A 24,042-nucleotide genomic window follows, 5' to 3' on the forward strand; every position below is an offset into this window, starting at 1 on the left:
AGGATCAAGTGATCTTTATACTTTATGACAAATGCCCCTGTGAGTTTATTACCAAATTTGTGTAGGTTGTGTTTTCACACAAGCATTATCCATTTTAAAGAAATGTTCTAAACATTAGAATATGTTTGTGGCTCCATTTATCAAACTGGATGTGGACAAATTGATTCATAAATGTAATCACTTGCATGACTTTTTTTTTTTAAACACAAAAATGAAAATGTAGCTCACAAAATTACACATATAGAGATACATTAGCATGAAACTTGACTACTAGGTTTCAAATCATATACTTGTGGATGTATTTCTTACAGTTTATGTTTCAGTTACATACAGCTTTAATGAACATTCTGTAAAACCTGTTAATAATTTGAAAGAAAGCTAAAGTAATCCATATATTAAGAAAATAAGACTGAGTGCTCAGTTACAAAAGACAAAAAAGACATGTCTAACCCTAAACCTTTTTTTGCCTTCCGATTAGTAAAAAAAAGTTTAGTGTTCCATTAATGATGACACTACCATCTAAAATTCGTACACTAAAAGCTAGAGCACATAGTACATAGTGTATTAAGTACATGTAAGTCGAGATGAAAGCACCCTCTTCAGTTCATGTAAGTCAAACATAAGAACTACCTGGAAAGTACTAGCTGAACATAAGAACATAAGTAACTAGAACATAACTGCTAGTTACACAATGTACTGTAAAACATACAGTACTATGCAAACTAGTCAGTGCTATTTTGTTTATTTTTCTTGTAATGTTTTGTATTGTCTGTTAGCACCGTCTATTGTCTATTAGCACCGTCTTTTGTCTTGTATTGTCTGTTAGCACTGTCTTTTGTCTTAGGTTGCACATATTGTAATTTATGTGGCTATGAGTGAAGGCCTTAGCTGTGTGCGGTTTTATTTAGCTTTATGTCATTATTTGACATATGTGTCTTCACAAGTGGAAGTTTAAAATAAGAATCTTGTGATCGCATTGCTGTTAACTTGAGTAGCTTTCTGTAAACAAGGCACGAAAAAATCTAAGGTGCATCACAAATTCTGAAATGAAAAAAGCCACAGCATATATAATTAAGCATTTTTTAGTCACAACAATCACCTAGATGACCAAAATAAATATGTCCGTGTCATTTAAGCAAATTTAACCCACTTTAAAGACAAAATGAAATGACCATTTTCACAAAATAAGGTTTTTACAGTGATATGAACTGGATCTAAATCAGTCTGGGTTGAATCGCCTGAAACTCTCTGTGTAATCAAAAACTCTGCGAGATCCAAGACATAGAGACTCCTTATTTATGCACAGTCAGAGGATAATAGATAGTGCCATCCCTGACTGACTGACCAATCTTTCTGTAAGCCTCTATATCCCAACTTCAGTATCTCTGATTATTGCCATTATTCCCATCATCATTAGCTTGGAAATTACAGCGATTAGGATCTTGATGCAAACAAATCCAGCTAGAGGCCAGCATGCTGTATTTATCCAATCATACTTCTGGTTGACGAAAAATATGCAAATAATAATGTTTAGGAATGTACAGTGTGAAATGTCAGATTATGAATATCCAGAATTAATTATTTCCCCACAAAGTATAAACTAAGTAGCCATAATGAGCACACATTTGCTCACATTAACACTAAACTCCCTATTACTGTCTTCTGCTCATTGCAATACCTTTTTTTAAATGAATTGTATTGTAAGATTGTTATTGCAAATTAATAAAAGAAATGATCCTGTACATCATTGACACACAGTGTGCACTATCCATGACTCTCACTGGAATTCAAGAGTTCAATAACATTATGACATCGTCTTGTTTTTAAATACCATTTTTGATCTGCAGGTTTGTGATACCTGATGCTACAACATTATACACAACATAACAAAATCACCCCCTGTCTACAGTGCCTCAGCGTTCAACCTAGCTGTTTTCATGTTACAAAAGACATCTAAATCAGACATATGATTTGTGAAGCGGAAAGGAACTTCAACCCTTTAACAGTTACTGCAATGCTCAAAAATAGATTCTGGAAATGGTTTTAGACTGGAAAATTGAAGCGAAATGCTTTTCAGTTCCGTAAAGGAAATGTTGCTACCATTATGGTGTCACAGTGAATCCAATTTACTGGATTTCTCCACCCAGTCTGATGATTACGACCAGATCCTTTGAATAATTGTCCATCAGGTTGTGTGATGTTTTCAAGGCTATTAATAAGGTGGGTGATGTCTATCCTTTTCCATCCCTTAAGTAGCGAAGTAAAGACATATGGTATGGAGGTCCGATATTTCGCAATGTGTTCAGCATGAACCAGATGAAACCTTGGCTGTTGATTGTATTCTCTCTTCACAGCAACTATACTGTTTGTTACTCATTATAGGACAAAGCTGCTGAATTTTTTATTCTGATTCGTCGCGGTTGCTCTGGCTTTGACACAAATCACAGGTTGGTATTAAAATGCTTGTTAGTATTTTTATTGTAACAACCTTTAATGAACAAAAGAAATTTAATGGCAAGCAAGCCATAGAAATTTGTATATAAAAATGTGTATAAATAATCAATGATTGATTATCCAGTGTTAGTGCTGCAAAATCAAGTAAACACCACAATATTCAAAAGAGATTAGAATTATAGAAATGGCCAAAGATTTTGAACAGATTTGGTATAAAGACATTTTGTCTGACACAACACAACACAAAATCAAACAAAACCCTCTTCAGTTCCTGTGTGTTGAACAAGACTACAGCTATTATAGAAAGTAATTACATGTGTCTTTAAATGCGAGTTTAAAAGAAGAATCTTGTGTTTTCCACACAAAAAGCACAGAAAATTCTAAATAGTTGCATCACAAATTTTGAAAACAATCTCAAAAATCACAAAAAAACTTCAGCAAAATTGAACATAGCAAAATTCAGAATTGAACAGCGGCCTTGAGAAGGGGATTCCGTTAAACATAAGAAAAACTCTTAACACACGTCAGCATTGCATTTCTGTCTAAGTATCCGGATTACTAAAATAAACTAAAATTAACAGCGGGGAAAAAACTATTTTGCCCACTCCCTAATTTGAAAGAAAAATGTTCTGCTTGCAATTTCAACAATTCGAGTACTTTTCTGAAAAAAGCACAAATATGCAGATATTGCACTACAAAATGTGAAGAAGAAAAAAATCTCATAACACTCTCTCTAAGATTTTTGACTTATTAACAGCTTAGAGACAGAACTGTTCCTTTGACTCTTTCAACAAAAAACCTTTTTGAAGAATTTGCCATTTTTCAGTAACAAGAATTTGTTGACAATTTTTTGTAAATAAAAAGAGGGTGGTGAAGTAAAAGCAGTTAACAGATAGCAAATAAAGATAATGTAATTGATGGCAGGAACTTGTTTTGTAGGTTTCAAAAATAATTAGATGTAGTTTACTCTAGATGGATGAAATATACAACACGATCTGGAGCAACACTGGCGCATCACTGAGAAAAGTCTTGTCTAGTGTCATAGATTTTTGTATGTTTATGATCTCTATAGAATCTCTGCAATTTCCTCTGATGCAATTAACCCTGTCTGTCACTTCTTATTCAGCCAACTAGAAACATAACACTCATATTTCTGACAGGATATGGGTAGAAAAAAACTTGAACTAGCCTACATAATCATTTTAACACTGCTATATTTTTACATCATAGTGGTCAGACACGATACTCCCAAACACGAGACAATGAGGTCTATATTTAGTTCAGATCACAGACTGTAGTACATGTGTCTGAGTTCATGTATAGAAATAAGACCATTTCGGAATGTGCATGACTTGAGTGAAGACCACAGATGAAACTGTGGTTATGTCTTTCATCCATGTCTGGAAGTATTTTGAAACAAAAAGGGGGAAGTTATTAGCATGTATTTAGCCAAGTTACTTAGCCAGCTACCTTAACATGAGTTAACATGACAGGATTTCAGAGAGTATCTTCTCCTCAATATTGTCTTGTCAGGTCCCAGCCACTAGCTCAACACAATACAATTACAAACCTGGGGATAGCAAGGCAATCGGAAGCTTTCTCTGAAAGCAAGTTCTTCATCTTTTCAAACTTCACAAGGTAACATACAATACTAAAGATATCTACCGTCTATACATGATCTACTGTCATTTAGCTTCTAACACTTATTTTTCTAACACTATGACTCGTGCAGCACCCATGTGCTATATGAATATGAATGAATCACCCAACATTCACTAGCTAGTCCAATATAAGTTCTAGCTGAAGGGAAAAATGGCATCTCAGGTGTAATCTCAAATCTCTACACTGATTAATTTCTGGAATTTTTCAGAAAATATAAAAAAAAAAAAAAATCCTCAAGTTGTGTGCTATACACTTCCATGATCTATACATAATGTACTTGATCATCTAGTTTATGAATTAAACAGGACATTAACGTTGTTTAATTGGAAGTTTTACCCATTTTATAGTCCCTCCGAAATGACAAATGCATGTAATGCAGTACAGAGAGTTTTAAAATAACACAAGTTTTTAAGTTGACATGAAGACCAGCATGTCCTTCTCCGAGACATGGCCAGCAATATTGTGTATAACATACAATTCTTTGAAATGATTAATACTACTAATAATTAGTAGTGCTAACACTGAGGAAGTAAAAATGCATATGCATTCAAATGACACTAAAAACATCACAGAAAAAAGGCTGAGCCACAACTGTGCCAACTTTACTCGGTCCAAATGTAGCAAGCGCAGGGAAAAGTAGTGTCCTCAAATGCCCCTAGACACAGTGGGAGTGGGGAGAGTTGGAGCAGGGGGGTAGTTTAGACATGAGGCACTATGCCAGTCTCCTTTCTCCACGAATTGGGCCCCATGATTCACCATGTTTCTGCTGCCTCGCTCATGCCAAGCTGCCATTCCAGCCCTTCAACTGTTTTCATTTCTTGTTTCTAAATGTATATCAAGCACAAAATAATTTTCTATCTTAAGGCTTTCTGGAGCCAAGCTAGAGAACGAGCTAGGGATGAAAATGGAAAACAAAAGCAAGGGCTATTTCGAGACTGTCAAACATAGTGCCAAAGAGGCATGCAAAATCACTCCTAAGGGCCCCTAACATGGCGTGAAACCCAAACATGGATAATGGAAAACAACGGCGGCATTCGCAATTCCTGACGTCTGATATCAGCCTGATGTCACTTTAGATTAGACATGATCCACTAATTGTTTACACAAGACAACATGATATTTAACACGCACCCAAGTGTTTGCATGCAAGTACACTAGCCCTTTGTTTTGTTCAAGAGGAATGTGCCTAGGTAGGCAGCATTTCTCTGTAAAGTCTGTGTTCTTATAAAGGGTTTGTTTATTCTTTCTATTTTTTCACTTACAATGAAGTACAAGGTTTTTTTGAATGTTTTTTTTACATGGTTAACTATAATCTGTATTCTGCAAAAGTATGAAGAACCTAGCAACTGGCCTTATCTAGCAAAATGTTAAATTTAATAAAATAAGTTTATTGATGCCTGCAGAATTTCATGCAGAAAATTGCAACTGCTACTTGCACAATGAATACAAATTCAAGGGTGTGTTCTAAATCACATAATATGTGTAAGTGAAGCAGGGCAGCATGCAGCCAAGGTACTTGTGATTACCTGCTGTTTTTATATTACAAAATGATCAACACTTGGCCAATAAACCAGATTCTGATATAAACTTATACACCAATGTTAATTTTGTCATATTTACTAACTTTAGGAAAAGAGCAAAATCTTTCAACAGGACCATGTCTTTTATTTCCTTTACTCATTTATCTCACACTGTGACTGCATGAACCAGCAGCATTTTCAGAGAGTATGAATCACCTAACATTAGCTATCTAGTCAAATATAAGCTCTAGCTGAAAATGGTTGCTCATCTGTTCTCACAATCTTACATAGCACCAACTCTTTTTTCCAGAAGCTATGTGCCCCAAAGCCAATGAGAGTACTAGCTAGCTTGCTTCTATACACTGTAAAGAGCAAAACTATCATGAATCGGACTTATTTATTTAAAAAATACAAAAACAAACAAACAAACAAAAATATTTAACATTAGCTAGGTGTTCAGTTCTACTCGAACTTCATAACTGTATGATTTAGCCTCTGTTAAGAATGTGGTATCATATTGACGGCATAATACTATGCTAGTATTAGCTGATCATCAACTATGAGTCTATGAGTATGAACATTAACTGATCATCAACTATGAGTCTGACCACAAGAATCATTAGATAGAATTATAAAAACAGTGTCATATTTTCAGAGAAGAACAAACTGGAACCTGCCTGAGGTCCAGCTTTGTCTTTTGTTCCTTGGTTCTGGCCCTTCCAGGAGGATGTGCTTCTATGAGGAAAAGTCTTTCTAACATCGCTGCTTTGACGTGAAGAGCATGCAAAGAGGTGAGCTGAGGCCATGAGCAAAGGGTCTTGGCCATTCTTCTAAATGCAGGTTTGAGAAAGATCGTGACGGGTGCTCATGTCTCCCTGCTCTCCCTGCCAGGCCAAGTGACCGAATGCAAGTCACAAAACAGTGTTCGGGGCTCTGACATGCCCACACACACTCACACACACACACACACACACACACACACACACACACACACACACACACACACAAGGCCGTGTTGCCCACTGTCTGAGCTATGCCCTTGTCCACTATAGAGTCCACTTTGTGTGCCAGGGCCAGTGAGTGGGCTAGGACTCCAGAGAGGAAATAGCTAAGGACTGAACAAGAGGTTTTATTCCCATTCACACAGTGGGGATGTGTTTGGGTGTGAAAACTGTAAGAAGGTTTTTATAAAACATGAGATACATTTGTTGCATTCATGACTAAGTAGAAACTGTAAAGCATCCAATAGTAAAGATACACCAAGATTTCAACACTCCAAGATACAAAGACCCAAGACTCCAATATGATGACCAAAGAAAAAAGAGGAAATACTGTATTCTGTGCACTTTTAAGCAGATTTCTATGTGTGCTTTAAACAAAATCATTTCAGGTAGATTAAAGAACAGTCAAATCTTCCTGATGAAATATTGTCTGATAAGGCAGCAGATCTGTTTAAAATAGGTTTTCCTACTAAATGAATTTTTCTATTTACTGGATGTTATCATTTACATCATTTTAATGATTTAAAACAAGAGCTGATCATAACACCAGGTTACAAAGTTAAAATATCCTGTGCATCTGCTTCAATCATATGCCTCTCCCCCTTACTGTGCTCCTCCTACTTTTTACTGTAAAAGTTTTGACTTAATAATACAACTTAATACATAAGACAACATTGTAGCTGCAGATCGAAGAGAGCCAATTACCACACTAATGCTAATTACTGTGCAATGTTATTTTATATAATTTAGTGAAAGCTTTTATTAAAAAAAATTACCATAGTACAAGATATAAAAATATGCTGTACATCATCATCAATCAAACATTAACCAGATTTTATACTTAAATTTTATGTAGGCAATAGGTAAATTTGAAAAGAAAATGTAATGCTTTGTTGCTTTTTGCAAGAATTTTCTTTACATTTCTTTCAGTACCAAAAACATAGAAAGATTTTTGAAATTCAATCCTCAGCATTAGGGACGTGGTTCTCCAAACTCCGTCAAGAGCCTACAAGATGACTACAGTTATTAGGCAAAAGTGTCACTGCTTAGTCTTTCATTTCACTTTCAGTCCAAGAACTGTAGCTACAGTTAATATTAGCTAAGTGACCGTCTATAGTTAGCACTAATGCATGATTAGAGTCCAAGAACCAGCCAGCCAGTTTCAGCCACACTTTCATTATGCTGTTGTCAGGCATCAGCTAATTCTATAGTTAGCATGAGGGACTGATTATAGTCATAGGATCAGACTGACTACAGCTAGCATTACCTAAGATACTAGCTTATTCGCTGACATGACACTGTCTCTATGTCTGCTTACTTAACTGATTTCAGTATGACGTTGGTCGATGTTTCACTATGAATTGCAGATTTGAATACTCTTGTGACACATGACAGTTATTATTTGAAAGTCCAAAAAAAAAGTCTTATAGGACAAGCCATGAACACCCTGAATTCAATGCTATATTTATGCTGGCTTGTAGAAGTTTTGCTTATTCTTTTAGACAAAAATATGCAAAATCCAAAAACTTTCTACAACATTAACATGTAACATATCAAAACACTCAGGACAATAAGGGAAACTGCATCATGGGTATTCGGACAATGTCATGTTCAGCCCTGCCAAAAGAATAAAAAAATACCACAAAATGGACATGTAATCAAAACACTCAGCACAATGAGGAGAATTGGGTCACGGGCATTCAGGTGACATCATATGCATGTATCCACTTGCCTCCAAAAGTATTGGCAACCAAGCATACCGGCCTTTGGGAATACTTGCTCCGACAAGCCAACATCAAAGTTTGTCATGATGAACTTTACAAATCTAGTTTATTTTGTAATTTTTGAAATTAAAGTTGATGTATAAATATTTGAATTACCCAAAAAGATTAATTACATGTAAAAACCTTAACTTAAATACATGCAACTTTAAATGTAAAATGTAGAGTTTTAAAACTCCCAAAACACTCTATGTTATTTCCAGTGTTGTAATGTATTGGAGTACAAATACTTCGTTATTGTACTTAAGTAGACATTTCACGTATCTGTACTTTACTTCGCTATTTAAATTTATGTAAACTTTCACTTTTACTCCACTACATTTCCTAGATAAAATGTATACTTTTACTCCACTATATTTCCACTAAGCATCTTCGTTACTCGTTACTACAAAATAAAATCAGAAGAAATGTGTGCGACTGCAATAATCACTGCTACTAGATTGCATTACGCAGCTCCGCACGCACTATTCCAGCGTAATGTTGCCAAAGGAGAAGGAAGCACAACTGAAACCGCCATGGAAGCACCTACTGGAGGACCTCCCGTTATCGTAGATGACCACCCCTATGATAGTGGTGAACTCGGTCAACAGCGTGAAGTTATAGATAACGTTATACACTCGTGGCTGTATTTGCAAGAAATGTTTCTCTACATTGAAACGAAAGATTCTTCCTACCGGATGAAGTGCCTCTTATGCCTACCGAAAATCACTGAAACTTTACTTTTTACTTTTACTTAAGTACTTTTACTTAAGTTTTACAAGTACATTAAATATCAGAAAATTACTTTTGATACTTAAGTACAGTATAGATCAGATACTTTAAGACTTTTACTTGAGTAATATTCCAAAAAGGTAACTTTCACTTCTACCAAAGTCTTTTTCTAGTACGATACTTGTACTTTTACTCGAGTACTTTATACAACACTGGTTATTTCCAAGAAAATACAAGTAGAGTTCCAATAACATCTAAATAATAGTTTGGAATAACTTCCAAATCTAAATAATAATCTAAGAAAATACTTCCATTTTGGGGGGAAAAAAATGTGCAACAAAATACTACAAATCTAATTTGTCTCTAGGACAAATTGAAATTGTATATTTTTAATAATTCCAATGTCCAATAAGATTCTAAAATTCTAAATTGCTCCTATAAGACAAACTAAAATTCCATTACGATTTTTTGACAAGGGTTTTATTTTTTCACATCTTTGTAGCTTGGTTAGCTGTCTGCATGTAGTAAGCAAAGACCCCTGATTCTGAAATGACTGTCTGTCATCTGTGTACGTTATTGCAACACTTTGTATTAAGATTGATGAAGTACCATGAAACTTTATTCTATGTGAAACCACTGAGTTTGCTGTTGTTATCAAGGAGAAAGATTATCACAATACAAACATATATTTTTATTGGCCACTACATTTATTCAATGATGCTAGCAAACTAGCCAGATTTAAACAAATAATAAAAAAAAGTTGCATGGACTAATGCAATGTGAGGTAATGCTAGTGCACCTTTCTGTTGCTTTTTAATAACAGTTTGTGAGACTAGTTTGTTCTCTAATTTAAAATTTGTTGACATCAAACAGCATATGCAGCACATACACAGCATCATTTACTGATTATCATTTAAAAAGGAAATTCAATGTTATGATGTGTTTTGGGTATCAATTATAATGGAAATGAAGTAATTTTTATGCTAGTTATTAACTACTGGCTATGGAAAATAAAATGCTAATTAGCTGAACAAATTTACCCGAAACTCTGGACTGGTCATCTCAAGAATCATATGATGTGTGTCCCAAAAAAAAAAAACACAAAAAAAACAAACAGTTGATTCCAAACTTGATTCCCTAGTAACACACACAAAAAAAGGATACAGAATAGTCCCACATCACACTCAGACAATGCTGCAAGGGCTGGATAACAGGAATTAAAGAGAGGACGATGGGACCACATCAGAGGGAAGCAAGAATAGAGCGAAGAGCGAGTGCACGCACACACACGAATATGCAGCTGCAATCATGGCCAATTAAGAACTGTTGTTACAAATGCAGAAAAAAACCACAAAACAAATACAGACAAATACACACACACTTCCCTATCACACCATACACATACATATACAACTGAGCAATTGAGCGTTAAGGGCCTTGCTCAGAGACCCAGCAGTGGCAGGTTGGTTGGAGTCAGACTCATGACATTCTGATCAGTAGCCTAACACCTTAACCACTGAGTTACCACATCCCTACTCTCTCTCTCAATCATCAGTGCTGTTTAAGAGGGCCTCCCCTTACATAAGCATCCAGACTCTGTAATTATGAAGGGTGGTTCCGTCCTAATGTGTGTGTGTGTGTGTGTGTGTGTGTGTGTGTGTGTGTGTGTGTGTGTGTGTTTGTGGAAGAGGGCCAAAGACACAAGCAAGACAAAGAGAAAGTGGAAAAAAATTTTGAAAGGCAGAACTGAAAAATTCAGAATCGCAGGTGGAAGGGGAAACTAATCCTGAGTTGAGATGTGCTTCTAATATTTGATCTCTGTATTAGATACTGTATTAGATGTGAAAATGTTATACCAGAGTTTAAACAGCACACTGCTAGAACACGAGTTTCCAGACTTCAATGTAACCATCATGTGGAATTTACATGACTGAATTGCCAAGGAGGACACGTTTAATCCATTTAGACACATGGGGACAGCTGGAGAGTGAGAGAGAGAGATATGCATACGGAACGGGGGATAGACACATGTAGGAAATGTACTGATAATTCTCTCCAAAATATTTCCTCACTGGGGAGCAGGCCTTTTTCCGTTTGCTTGCTCACACACACACACACACTCACAGAGAGAGAAAGAGAGAGCATTGGCAAGGAATAAGCCAGATGAATGATAGAAAGTTGTCTCTTTTCCTGCCCTGCCCTTCTGCTCCTGTTTATGTTAGTGAGACCACAAGGGGCTGGGCCTATTAAAGGAAACAAACAAACAAAGAACAAACAAACAAACAAACACACAAAATACTTCCCTTTTAAAGACCTTCCATTAACATAAGAATGAATTCCTGAACCTACAACATCTCATGCTCACTTTAAAATAAAGTAACCAAAAGTTAGATTTTACTAACACACAGCCGCACACAGACACTGGAGCTTCGCCAGAGGTGCCCTGGGAAAGAGAGAAACCCCCCACCCACCCCTGGTGGCTTGATTACCCCATGACCCCTTTCTCATGCCCGAGACTGTCCACAAGGCAGAAAAGAGCACAGACACACACACACACACACACACGCACACATATATACACATGCTTATAAATTCATCTTCTCTGCACTCATCTCTGACATCAGACTGACAAAATTTCATTCATTTTGGAAAAATCGTACCATGTAATGTATAATTTGAGCACATATAGTAAAAGTTTTATTGCAATTCATTGTTTACATGCAAGGTCATTGTATATTGTTCAAGAGTATTTAAAAGAAGGGAAACTGCATTGCATCCTGCTTGCAATAAAACAGAAATATGTAAAAACCCGACCGATGTAGCCTGACCGACCCTGTCAATTTAGGACCTATTCAATTTTTTATTTTTTTTGCTTTAAGTCCAACTGACTTGCCGGTTGTAAATTTGCGTTAAGACCGACCTTTTTTTTAAATCTTCAAAACAACTAATACAAAAGCAATAAAATAATATTAACGGGTTCGGCCATAATACATCTAAAAAAAAATATAGACCTACCTACCGACCCTTTTTTTTTTTTTATACTGTTACTGCAAACCAAAATATTTTTAAGGATGGCCTCATTGGAGAGTCTTCACCAGTAAAGTAAGACAGTGTGCATGCATTTCTCACATGGTGACTGTATAGTGAAGCACTGCAGCCTCCAGTCCTGGCCTTGTTATCTGAATGACACACTGCCTCCCCTCCACTCAACCAACACCCATTCAAGTGCACACTGCATCTATGCAACCGCACACAAACACACCCCTACCAGCCTTTCAGGACCTTCCAAATCTAACTAACTTTCAAATAATGTAAACAGAAGGAAAACATTTTCTCGAAAATAATTAATACAATTTTTGTGGAGACCAACCAAATGTACCCGGACAAAGCCAATGGATATTGCTAACCTTACTGGAATACAGTAACAAATCAAAATATAAAATCTACATCTAAAGACATACGACATCTACCTGTACTTAAAGTATTCTATGTGTACATCTCAAGACCAGAATTGTCCACAAAATCATGAGGTGCCCTTGCAAATCTGTTCATAGACAACAGCTGCCCTTCTTCACCAAGCACTTTCTCTTGATCAGGTTTGCAACAGAGCCAAAGCCTGCCCCCAGAAACACTGGGCATGTGGAGGGAATGCACCTAGGAAGAAACAACTGTCGGTCACATGCCTCCATAAAAACAATCATTCACACATGTTTTGAGACATGGAAATAATCCCAGAGAACTTTCAGGGAACCCACATGTACATGTGGAGATGTGAAATGTCAGTATCCCAAGGACCTGTGAGGTCACAGCTGCCCTTTCCACCACTGCGCCATAAATGGTGCACACTAATCACCATAATAAACAAAATAATAACAAGAATTTCACTGTCAAAGGTTCTGGGGATAATAAAGGATTCTTAGTGAAAGCTTTTGTGGTAGAAAAACATTTAATGTTAGGCCTCTACACACAAACACAGTATGAACTGAAGAAAACCACCATTTTCTAGGAAGTGTTCTAGGAAGTGTTCCAATGATGCAGTATCAACTAGCATTTAAAGACTTCGAGAGAGTAATACCAAAGGAGCAGTACTGCAAGAAACTAAAAAAGTGGCTAAAAAAGTATTACCTTTAACCGAGATATTGCTAAGTTTTTTGTGACTGTTTCATCCACTTTTTCATAAAGAATTTGTATCACAAGATTTTTTTCCATACTTTATTTTTTACTCCCCAAATAAGATTAGAATCATCTCACACTGCAAGACAACAGTATCCTGACTAATTATACATCATAATTGTGGCTATAACATAATTTGGTTTTAGTTATTGAACATATCCAATAAGTCAATTTCTTTCCAGCTGGTGGACTAAAACACCAGTGTACAGGCAGTGTACAGGTAAAACTAAAAGATGAACTGTGATTTCAATGATAGCTGTACACATGTTTGATGATTAATGCATGTTGAGATGGTGTTACCTGATGCATCTTGTAGAAAGATGTGAGTTAATTGTACAAATTAGCAAGTTCCTCTGAATATCGCCCATTTGCTTGATTTTGTGCTAATTCCTGCAAGCACAAAATCATGAAATCCTGGAGGGAGTGTTTAATGTGCTGGTGACTATAGTTTTCTTTAATTGCTAGATCCATTAGTGTCAGGGATATGACACATCAAGTTTAACAACACTACAACTCAATGTCCTGGCTAAGTGACTAGCTGTGGAGTCAGTGAAACACTGTGTACAATGAGATTATAGCCAGACTGCTGCGTTATGGCTGTAAGACCTGGTTACAAGATGGATCTGATGAAGGCGAAGTCATCAGTATAAACACACACTCACATAGCATTCCACTCCCCAATCACTCGCAGAAGTTTACCTGCTGTTAATAGATGGGGAGAAGGGGAGAGAGAGAGAGAGAGAATTGAGAGAATTAGAGATACAAAGAAAGAGAGATGGAAAGACAAAGAGGGGTAAAAAGGGACAGAGAGAAAGAGATTGAGCAAGAAATGTTAAAAAGAGGAAATAATAGGAAAAAGGTTAAATAGATAGATAGATAGATAGATAGATAGATAGATAGATAGATAGATAGATAGATAGATAGATAGATAGATAGATAGATAGATAGATAGATAGATAGGACAGAGATGATAAATAAAGTTAGGTTATTCATCTCCTAAGCATGGGGGTGTTTGCAAAAAAGGATCACAAAGGTCTCCGTTAGGTTACTGAAATGTGACACACTGATACTCCCTCGATTTTCTTTACTTGAATTAAGTAAGGAAGTAGGTCACATAAAAAAGTCACACACACACACACACACACACACACACACACACACACACACACACACACACACACACACACACACACACACACACACACACACACACAGTCTGCTTCTCAAGGCTCTTATAAAGAGAAAAAAGATAGGGCACATTCCTTCTGCTTGATTAACTGAAAACAACAGAGCCACCAGTTTCTCTCTTCTTCCTCCTCTCACATGTCTCTTCCATCGTCTCTCGCTGTTCTCTGTTCTCACTTTTCTATTCTGTTCAGTTGTTCCTGAGCTTTCTCTGTTCTGTCTTCCCAATATCCCTTCTCACTTTTGCAGTCATGCTCTACTACTCTTCCCTCTCTCTTTCCCATTCTGATATCACACTTCAATCTAACTGCAGAAAAAAACAAGGAGATGACCTCATCTCTCTACTATGCATTGCCTACTTCACTGGCTTTAAAGAGGAAAGAAAGAGAAAGGCAGGTGTGGAGAATTTGTGACAGAAGCAGAGAGAAACTTTCCATGTCAGGATTAGGTTCAGGTTGAGGGTCAGGTTCAAGGCAAAACTGGCAAAGGTCAGAGGTCAAACCTTAACACTTTACCACATGTGGAATGACCACACTGATAATTACTAGCTACTGTAAGATAAGGGTTATTGCTACAATCAACGTCAAAAATGAGACACAATAAATGACTACATATCCTGAAGTATCATTTAATACTAGCTCGAGACTATGGCTGTGTCTTAATCAGCTCCCTAGAGTTCACTAGTTTGGGCACTGCTCAGGGAGTCTACCATTTTAAGGACTGTCTTTACCAATCACTGAATTCTTTCTGTGCACTGGAATGTTTACTCCGTTAAAAAAAAAAAAAAAATAGGAAATGCCGGCATCATTTCTGAAGGCTCTTAGCTGGAAAAAATGTAAGTAGCTTGTTATCATTGTTATAGCTCTCACATAATTCAAGTGATGTGGCCTTTTATATTTGGTTTGTTTGAGTCGAACAACTTTGCAGTGTTTAATGATTTAAAACATATTTTCAAAAAAACAACAACTATCTAGCAAGCCCATAATCGTGGGTGATTAAGCCAACATGCTTATTTAACATATAAAACTTAAATATTTCATAGGTTTGTGCTTTTCCAGTGACTAATGATAAAATCGTCAGTGTCCCAAAGTGGAGTGGTTCAGGATACTCATCAGTGCTCCAACTTGTGTACACGCTGTCTGATTTGCAGCCCTTGTTGAAAAATGCTAAATAAAAATTGAGAATTTAGCAATGTCTGTGAATAATTAAAGCCTGTATGATGGCATTCATCAATTAAAAACCTGTAATATTTTGAGGTAAATACTGTACAAACGAGTTGAAAAGGAGCAGTTCAAGTTTGCTTGTGCTTCAAGACACCCATTTCAAGCTGTACAGGAAGGGATAATGAAGAATGGGTGTGCGATCAGAAGAGAGCACTTCGTTGCTTCAGGCCTGGAAGTCTCATGCAGCATTCTCCCAGCATCCTTCCCTGCAACTCGTCAAGTCCATCAGTAACCACAACAACTTCCTGTTTCTGTTCCCCGGCTTCCTGTCTGCAAAGGATCACTCCACACCAATGCTGTCAGAGGAGCAGGCCAAGGGTCCAGACATACACACACACACACACACACACACTTGTGTGTATTTACCAGATGGAAGAAAATTTCAACAGTCTCATGTTCTTCTAGATGTTTATGCTTATGTACTGTCCACAGCAGACATTATAAAAAGCATAAGCAGCTTACTTTTATATATTATATATCTAAAAAAATTAAGTACACACACACACACACACACACACACACACACACACACACACACACACACACACACACACACACACACACACACACACACACACACACACACACACACACACACACGAGGAGCATACATGGGTATTAACTCACCATCTATACTTTCTCTTCCAAACACCACACCCTTTCTTTATTCACTTCCAATCTTCATGCGCTATCCTCCCTCCTTTCTCTTTTCTTTCCACTTTTAGAGATCAAGTGAGATATGGTGTTCACGGCATAAAAAAAAACCTTGACAGATGTCTACCCCTCCAATGGGTGAGATGAAGGCAAACATCCCTCCATCTAACTGCAAGTATGTTTGGGTGTTCAAATCATTTGCTTGCATCACACACTCCTTAAAGAAATGCTTTAACAAGCAGGTTTTACTCCAAATATATTTCTTGCTTTTTCTCTTACACACATGCAGCATTAATGTTAAAAACAGGGTGCTCTTCTCCAACACACCAAAACCATTAAACCCAGTGGTTCTGCTAATAATAATATTCACCTAACACAATAAACATTACATCACTAATGTGTTCCTAAAAATCTAGCAAATGATCACACATAATCAGCAGAAACTGCATGGTCTTGTTCTTCTTGTTCTTCTGTGTAAACTCAACACACTACCAGACAGTGCAAGCCCATGTCCAAACTATAATGCTTTCAAGTGTGGTGAGGTCATCTTTATAAACAAACCTGTGAGGACCCCATCGATGTTAAACCTCTCAGTGTATTTAATATCCTACTGCAACATGACAGTAGCTAACTACTTTGCAATGATACATCTTAAAATCAGTGGCTGCTGTAACACTAGTCAAGCTCTTTAGTGTTTTTACAATGCTAGTCTATCATTTATAGTTGGCGCTACTGAATTGATGGGTGTGCCTCTTGTACAACAGAGAGACCTCTGTTACAGAAACATTATATGTGCAAACATGGTCTGTGGTGCAGACAAACCAATTTCAAGATCCAAGTGGGAAAATTCTTATGTGACCCTTCATGCAAACAATGAACCAAATTATATTAAAAGGTCATGAGGAGGGATTCCTGAGGCTACTAATCAGATACACAGACAATGTGGGTATTTCCACTTACCTTTATTCATTTGCTAAACACAAGCTTTGACGATCAGGTGGTAATACTAATGCATCATTTAAATTTTCTTTTAATCCTTTACGGTGTCTCTTTTGCAACTTGTACATTCAAGTTTACTCTAGTCTTTGCTACAAACCAAGTGTGTATGCATACAGGAGACAGAGAGACTACTGTGAACAACGACTCAGATTGGACAAAATTATCCAAGCTGAAAGTCAAGGCCATCGAGGCATTTTAACTCTTATCTAGGTCATAATGACACTTCATTAAACAGGGAAAAAAGAAGCATTTCAATTTCACGACGAAGGAATGTTGGCTAACCAGCACAGTGTCAATCGAGGTAATTCATTGTGCCCAACACAACCAGAAGCCGAAATTTCAGCAGTGGAATCAACAGTCAGGCACCACCAAAATCTAGAGAAAGTACGCAACCATAAAAGGTGCTGAAAGAGAATACGGCCTAGCCTTGCCCTACAAAAAGCTAGATTCATTATACACATACAGAGAAGAAACTAATGTCTTAAAATGTATAATAAATCTCAATCTATATACAGTATATACACCCAAATCCAGGCACTCTTTAATTAAAAATGTACTGAGGCTATTTCATAGGAACAACCACTAGGCAGCCATTAGAAATGTTATAAACTGTTCCCTGAACTAAATTGTTATCTAAATACACAAGGAGGTAAAATGATCTGTCCAAAACATGCCAGCAAAGCATGAGCATGACTTCTCAAACAGCTAGAGGGGAAAAAAAGTATGCACTGAAGAAAGCAAGGCATATGGGGTATATCATAAACACAATACACACACACAAAAAGGCATACATTCATACTAAGCAAATGTTTGAGGAATAGAGGAAACAAAATGCCTTAGGAAATCTTCAGTTCCCTATTGCCCATCTAATCTTTTACAAATCACAGACAAAAGCAGATCATGTGCTTTAAAGGCACTTCACTGGAATCTGAGTAAATATGTCTCACAAAAGGAGACCATCACGCATGGATACTACTTCTGATACAGATACACATGCACACACAAGCATAAGCTACTCTGAGATCTAGATCTGTCTACTCTACATGATGATTGATCTACATCTAGGGTTACAGGTACAATTCCTAATAAACTAAAGAAATTCTTAAAGCAACCCAAAACAGTAATTTAGACTTTGCAAGGACTTACATAATAGCATTATACTGACATATTTTTAAAAAAAAGAAGAAAAAAAGGGGACCTACCACTCGTGGTTTGGTTTTAAGTGGAGCCTGCATCAGCTCATCACTGGACTTTCTTTGCAGTTTGGGGTCAATACTGGCTGTTTCAGGAACAGAACTGGTACCTTCCACAACAGCCCCTTCAGCAGGGGCATCTGAGGACCCCTCGGGTGGATTCAAGTCCAGGTTGTACTCTTCGGTCACATCCTCTCCTTGTCTGTGTCTTGAGAGTTGTTGTGGTTCATGGCTTTTGGAAGAGCCACGATGCTGGTTAGATGGTGAAATGGGCACAAATGTTGCAGGCTCACTGGCATGGCGTACATGTTTGGGCCTTATTTTTGGTATAGGAAGCTGAGGCAGGATGGATTTGGAAGGATCCAGATGTTCCAGATCTTCATAGGTTCGATCTTCCTGCTGTTCCTCTAACTGGTCCCCATCATCGCAAGACTGTTGATGAGTGACACGGTGTGTGCGTTTCTTGTAACCGCGACGACTTATGCAAGGAGACAACACCTGAGCCAGCTTTGGGTCAAAGGGCAAATTTGGCTCCTCATTGCACATTTTATTAACTCCATTGCGGTCAAGATGGGAGGGTAAAACATGCTCTGAGTGGGACTGTGAACTCCTGTTCGAATACTGCCGATACTGCTCACTGTTTAGCTCCCACAGCTCATCTCTTTGCTCTGACAAGATCGGCTCACTGCTTGAAGGAGGAATGGGCTGCTCTAACTCATTAATAGGTTCGTCAGAATGTTTTGGGACTTCAAGAGCTGGAGAAGCCAGTTCACCCCGCCTGCTCGGGTCACTAAAGCTTTTCTTTTTCACTGCTTTTCCATTTGCCTTCTCATCAATGAGCTTATCCATTGCACCGGGTTCATGCACTATGCTCTGTATCACGGTGCTGTAATCTCGCAGCGAGTCATTATACACTGACAGGTCACTAGCTGCACTGCCGGTATACTCCGACAGATCAGCTGCAGAGGAATCTGCACTTACACCAACCTTTGAGTTTAGAGAGAGTGAGCCAAGTAGGTTGCTGTCCACAGAAAAGCTGTTACTACCATCCTCTGCCACCGAGCGACTTCGATGTGGCATGGGATCGCTGAGAGAACGGTAAGCAGACTCACCATTTGACTCCCCATTACTTCCATTGCTGGAGTCTGAGCCATTGTTGGCAGCTGAGGAGAATTTCCTCCGTCTTCGAAGAGCACTAGGAGTAGGCGGAGCCTCTAAAGAAGCCTGATTTTTACTGATGCTTACATCTCCACCTATAGCTACTGCCTCATATTCTGTCCTCACAGATGAGGCAGGAGTAGATAGAGACTTCTCCAGCATCATGTTGTGTGACTGTTCCTCATATAGTCCAGACTGAGTCCAAACAGTGAGCGTCTGGCCTAGTAAGTCTGTGCCAGAAGATAGCCCTCCATATAAGCCAGCCTCTGGCTCTGTGACAATTCCTTCATCTGTCAGACTTGATTCATGTCCTGAAAGTTCATCCAATGACTTATCACCAAAAATTTTCTCCCCTGAATTTTCTTTTGGTATGCATTTCCCACTTTCTCTATCAGCTTCCTTTTTGTTTACAGTCTCTACAATCTGTCCATCTATCCTCTCCACTTGCTTCATATTATTAGCTTCTTTATTAGCACCCACCATGTGAAAATTCCCATTTCTTTTAAGCCCTGCTATGTCATCATCATTATCATTATCATCATAATCCTTATTAGCACTCATTTGACAAATATCTCTTATTACTTGTCTTGCTTCCTGAATGTAGTGATCTTGTAGCGGGGTTGGCATTGGCTCTTCATAGTCATAACCTCTGCAATCATCACTCTCCACCTCTCTATCAGATATGACTACACGATCGCCATCACTTTCACAGTTTAGCCTTTGCTCAGAGGAACTCCTTAAAGCTGACCCTACAGGTTTCTCTGAGTAAGTGAAAGACTTTGTCCTTCTCAAAGTAGCAGTTAGGTCCTTTAGTGAGGGCCTTCTAGAGTTCAACCCTGCAGTTCTTGAGCCCATTCGGTACATAGTTGGTGTGCTCTGAAGACCCAGATTGCTTGAGTTCAGACTTTCCTCAGCATCTTGGCCTCTCTTCTTCATCCTTAGCTCGGATAAATCAGTTTTCAGGTAACTCAGCAGTGACAGAGTTTCTGAAGCAATATCAGGATTTGACATTGATACTCTGTCTTTATCTTTTTCATGACTGACAGGACGGCGACCAAGTCTGCTTTCTACAGCATTAGGAGTGCCTTCTCCTTGATTCAAGCTAGGCACCAATCGTGGACGAACACGAACAGGAGCACGAGAAAAATTGTCTCCATGTCCAAAACTAGGTGAGCGGTACATAGTAGCATTGCCATGATATGTTTTGCTTAGGACAGAAGATGAGGCTCTATTGGAGGTTGAACTCATGAGATCTTCAGCCTTCAGAGTTTCAGTGCTAGAATATCTGCTATTACAGCGTGACCCCAAGGGGGTGGAAAGAAATGAGGGAATGGTTACCTTTGACACGCGTGATACAAATGGGACATTACTGGGACCAACTTGTCCTTCAGAAGCTTTACACAAATTCCTATAACTGTCCTGAACCACAGAGGACCCTCGTGCTCTCTCCCACATTTGTCCACTAACGCAGGCCTTAGACCGCAGGCTGTCAAGCCTATGTCCTTCCATTTGGGAATCACATAAACGCTGGTGGCGCTCCAGGTGCTCCATCATCATGAGTTGGTTGTCACTGTCATCAGATTCCTCATTCTCTCTACTGCAATTGCTTTTCTTTTTTTTTCTCAAGGAACGACGCCGAACTTGATGAGCTAATCCTGCTGGGCTGTCTTCCTCGCTACCTGAAGACCTATGAGAAAGTTTGATCCAGGCCTCATGCTTGTTCCTGAAAATATGTGTTCCAGTTCCTTCACTGCTTTGCACAAACAAACGTGTTTTTTTATCTTTCTGCCCTTCAGACTCGTCCTCCTCTTCTCCCGAGCTCAATCTCTCATGAGTGCTGACCGGTTCCACGGAGGAGCCCGTCTGTGGTTTTGAGGAACTATGTGAAGAATGCAAACTATCTGATGGCTGCGGCTGCTTCGTCCCCTGTTTCTGCTCCTGCTCAGTGTAAGCACATGAATGGGACCTGAGAGGCAGTGCAACAGAACTAGTACGAGGTGGAGGGGTGGGTGGAGTGGGTCGGGGGTCACTGTCTGTCCAGCCCTTTGTACTACTTTTCTGCGTCTCGACCCTACTTATTTCTGCTAATTGTTTTCTTGTCACAGAGCTAAGATCACCATCATGAGAATGCTTTCCTGTGCTAAAACCAGAGTCCATACCCCTGTGTCTGTTAACATCATGATCAGAACTGTTTGTGTCCTGCCAGTGTCCTCCTGACTGCAGTGGCGACTGCCTGTCGCTCTTGTCTGAAGATGAGTTGCCGTCTTTTGTGCTGTAAGAATGGTGAATGTGATAGTCATCAGATTTCAAGTCCTCTCCATCTGACATAGACTTGTTCTTCTTTCTGTGACCATCCCCAAAAAGCTCTCTAATTTTTGTAACGCTCGGCCAGCTCGAATCTATGTGAATAGTTTCACCTTGGGAAGAGCGATGGCGGCGATAAGACTTGCATGTTGAAAATCCTAGGACAAAAATATCATCTTCTGAATTTATAGTGTTACCACTAAAGCTGTCAGAGCCATCACTGATTTCAGAATGATCGGTCTTACCTGCCCTTGTGCCACCTCCAATCTTTCGAACTTTCCTTTTATGACCTCTATCCGAATCCGAGCCAGAGACGGACTCTTGACACTTATGATCCGAAGCTTTGTCTGTCAGGGTTCCAGAAAGATTTTTGCTCTGATCAGGGAAACATCCTGAAATGTCCTGGGAAGATGATCCATCTGGAGATCTAATCCTGTGTGAAACTGTAGACTGAAGGACTGAAGTACTGCTTGAATTTGTGTTGGTTCCAAACTTTTCAGAGAGCTGGCGGATTGAGGGTGAAATGGTATGAGTGGAGCCCTTCTTCAGCTCTGCCCTCGAGAGGCTGGCTGCTGAGATTTTGGAAACTTTTCTAGCCACAGCAGAACTGCGCATATCCAAGGGCTGTGCAGCCGGAGGGGGAAGGGCTCCTCCAGTCTCCAAATCCTCCGAGCCGTGGCGCTGATCTTCGGCGCCTGAAGCCCTTTTATTGGCCTTCCAGTTGTGCAGCTTTTTGAAAGAGACACTCCGGTAAACCGCAGCTTTACTTTGGGTCTCCTTCTCTGCCATCCTGTCTCTCTTCCTTCGCGAATTTTTGGCGTTTAAATTCACTCGTTTTTTTTTTTTTTTAGTTCATCGATAGATCCAGAGCCTTTTTGTGTGTGTTTGCTTTTACAACCTGTAAACTAACGCCGCGTCCCCATTGACCTGGCTGTGTTTTACACAACAAATCAAAACTTTACAAAACTTTACACCTTATGGAAACTGACGCAAGCGCGAGTATACCAGCATTGCTTTCCTTCCGCTTAATTTCCATCCATGAAGTGGGAAAAGAGGCTCAAAGTCTGACCAGCAAGCTTCTGACTTGTTGAACTCCAAACAAAGTTTCCTTAAAATAAATCCCATTTCGGAGTCTGAGCGCGTCTGTACGTGGATGCATCTTTCTGTCCGACACCAGCCGTGCTCACCGTGATTCAGACATCATTAAGGTTGACTTATGTGCTGTGTTTTTTGTGTTTTGCATGCCTAAATGGCTGGTGGGAGTGAGTGAGGGAGGGCGGGACTGAGCATGGGGAAGGGGGAGAGTAAGAGCCCCTGGGGTAATGGGGGAAGAAGAGCTGCGCTTCCTCTATGATGGGAAAATATACACACGCACACGAAATCATGCTGCTAAATAAACATCAAGAGCGTGCTATTTACATCCTGGATGTAGATCAACAGACACTGGAAGTAAAAAATAAATAAATAAATCAAATTCTAATGAATCTAGAGAAGAAAAAATATCTGGGTTTATTGACCTACTGTTTTTTTGTTGTTGTTTTTTTTTGGTCATTTTTGTCATTTCTCATATTTGTACTATTCCTGGCTCTGCTTCAGTTCTGTTCTGCCCCATGCCCTTATTGGGTTTCTCAGTCATCTCTGATTTCCTCCTATATTCTGGTTTTGTTCATTTTTTTGGGGGGTGGGGTGGGGGGGTGTAGGAGATGATGCCATGTGGCCATGTGATAGACTACCATCCTATGTACAGAGTGTGTTCCTACCTCAATCTACCACACTATCTTGGCCAGGATAAAATGGTTCCTTAAGACAAACATATGGATAAGTTTTCTATTTGTACACTTATGTGCTTATTTTATGCTGTAACTTTTAACTTGTATTTTAACTTTCAATAAAGCCATATGCATGAAAAACAGATAGTTTCATTTAATGTATAAAAAAAAGTGTGATTTATGTGAGCAGTATTTATAAATGTTGATATCTGAAATACATCAAGCATTGATTTGTGCAAATAAGTGAAATATAAT

At 38.7% G+C, this 24,042-nt stretch overlaps 1 protein-coding gene across 2 annotated transcripts in view; it reads right to left on the bottom strand.

Moving 5' to 3' along the window:
• Positions 1 to 23,301, bottom strand: part of LOC113643206 (rho guanine nucleotide exchange factor 17) — a 97,996-nt gene extending 74,695 nt beyond the window's left edge. Inside the window, exons 1-2 of one of the 2 annotated variants that reach the window (XM_027147439.2) lie at positions 22,264 to 23,301; positions 18,566 to 22,176 (exon numbers count right to left, since the gene is read on the bottom strand). In XM_027147439.2, the coding sequence (XP_027003240.2) occupies positions 18,566 to 22,176; positions 22,264 to 22,807 (4,155 nt within the window). In that variant the 5' untranslated portion in view covers positions 22,808 to 23,301. Of the gene's footprint in view, positions 1 to 18,565 lie in introns of both variants that reach the window. The other variant, XM_027147354.2, reaches the window with a different exon arrangement.
• Positions 23,302 to 24,042: the final 741 nt, after the last annotated feature.

This window comes from Tachysurus fulvidraco, chromosome 13 (assembly GCF_022655615.1).
Source record: "Tachysurus fulvidraco isolate hzauxx_2018 chromosome 13, HZAU_PFXX_2.0, whole genome shotgun sequence".
Lineage (NCBI taxonomy): Eukaryota > Metazoa > Chordata > Actinopteri > Siluriformes > Bagridae > Tachysurus > Tachysurus fulvidraco.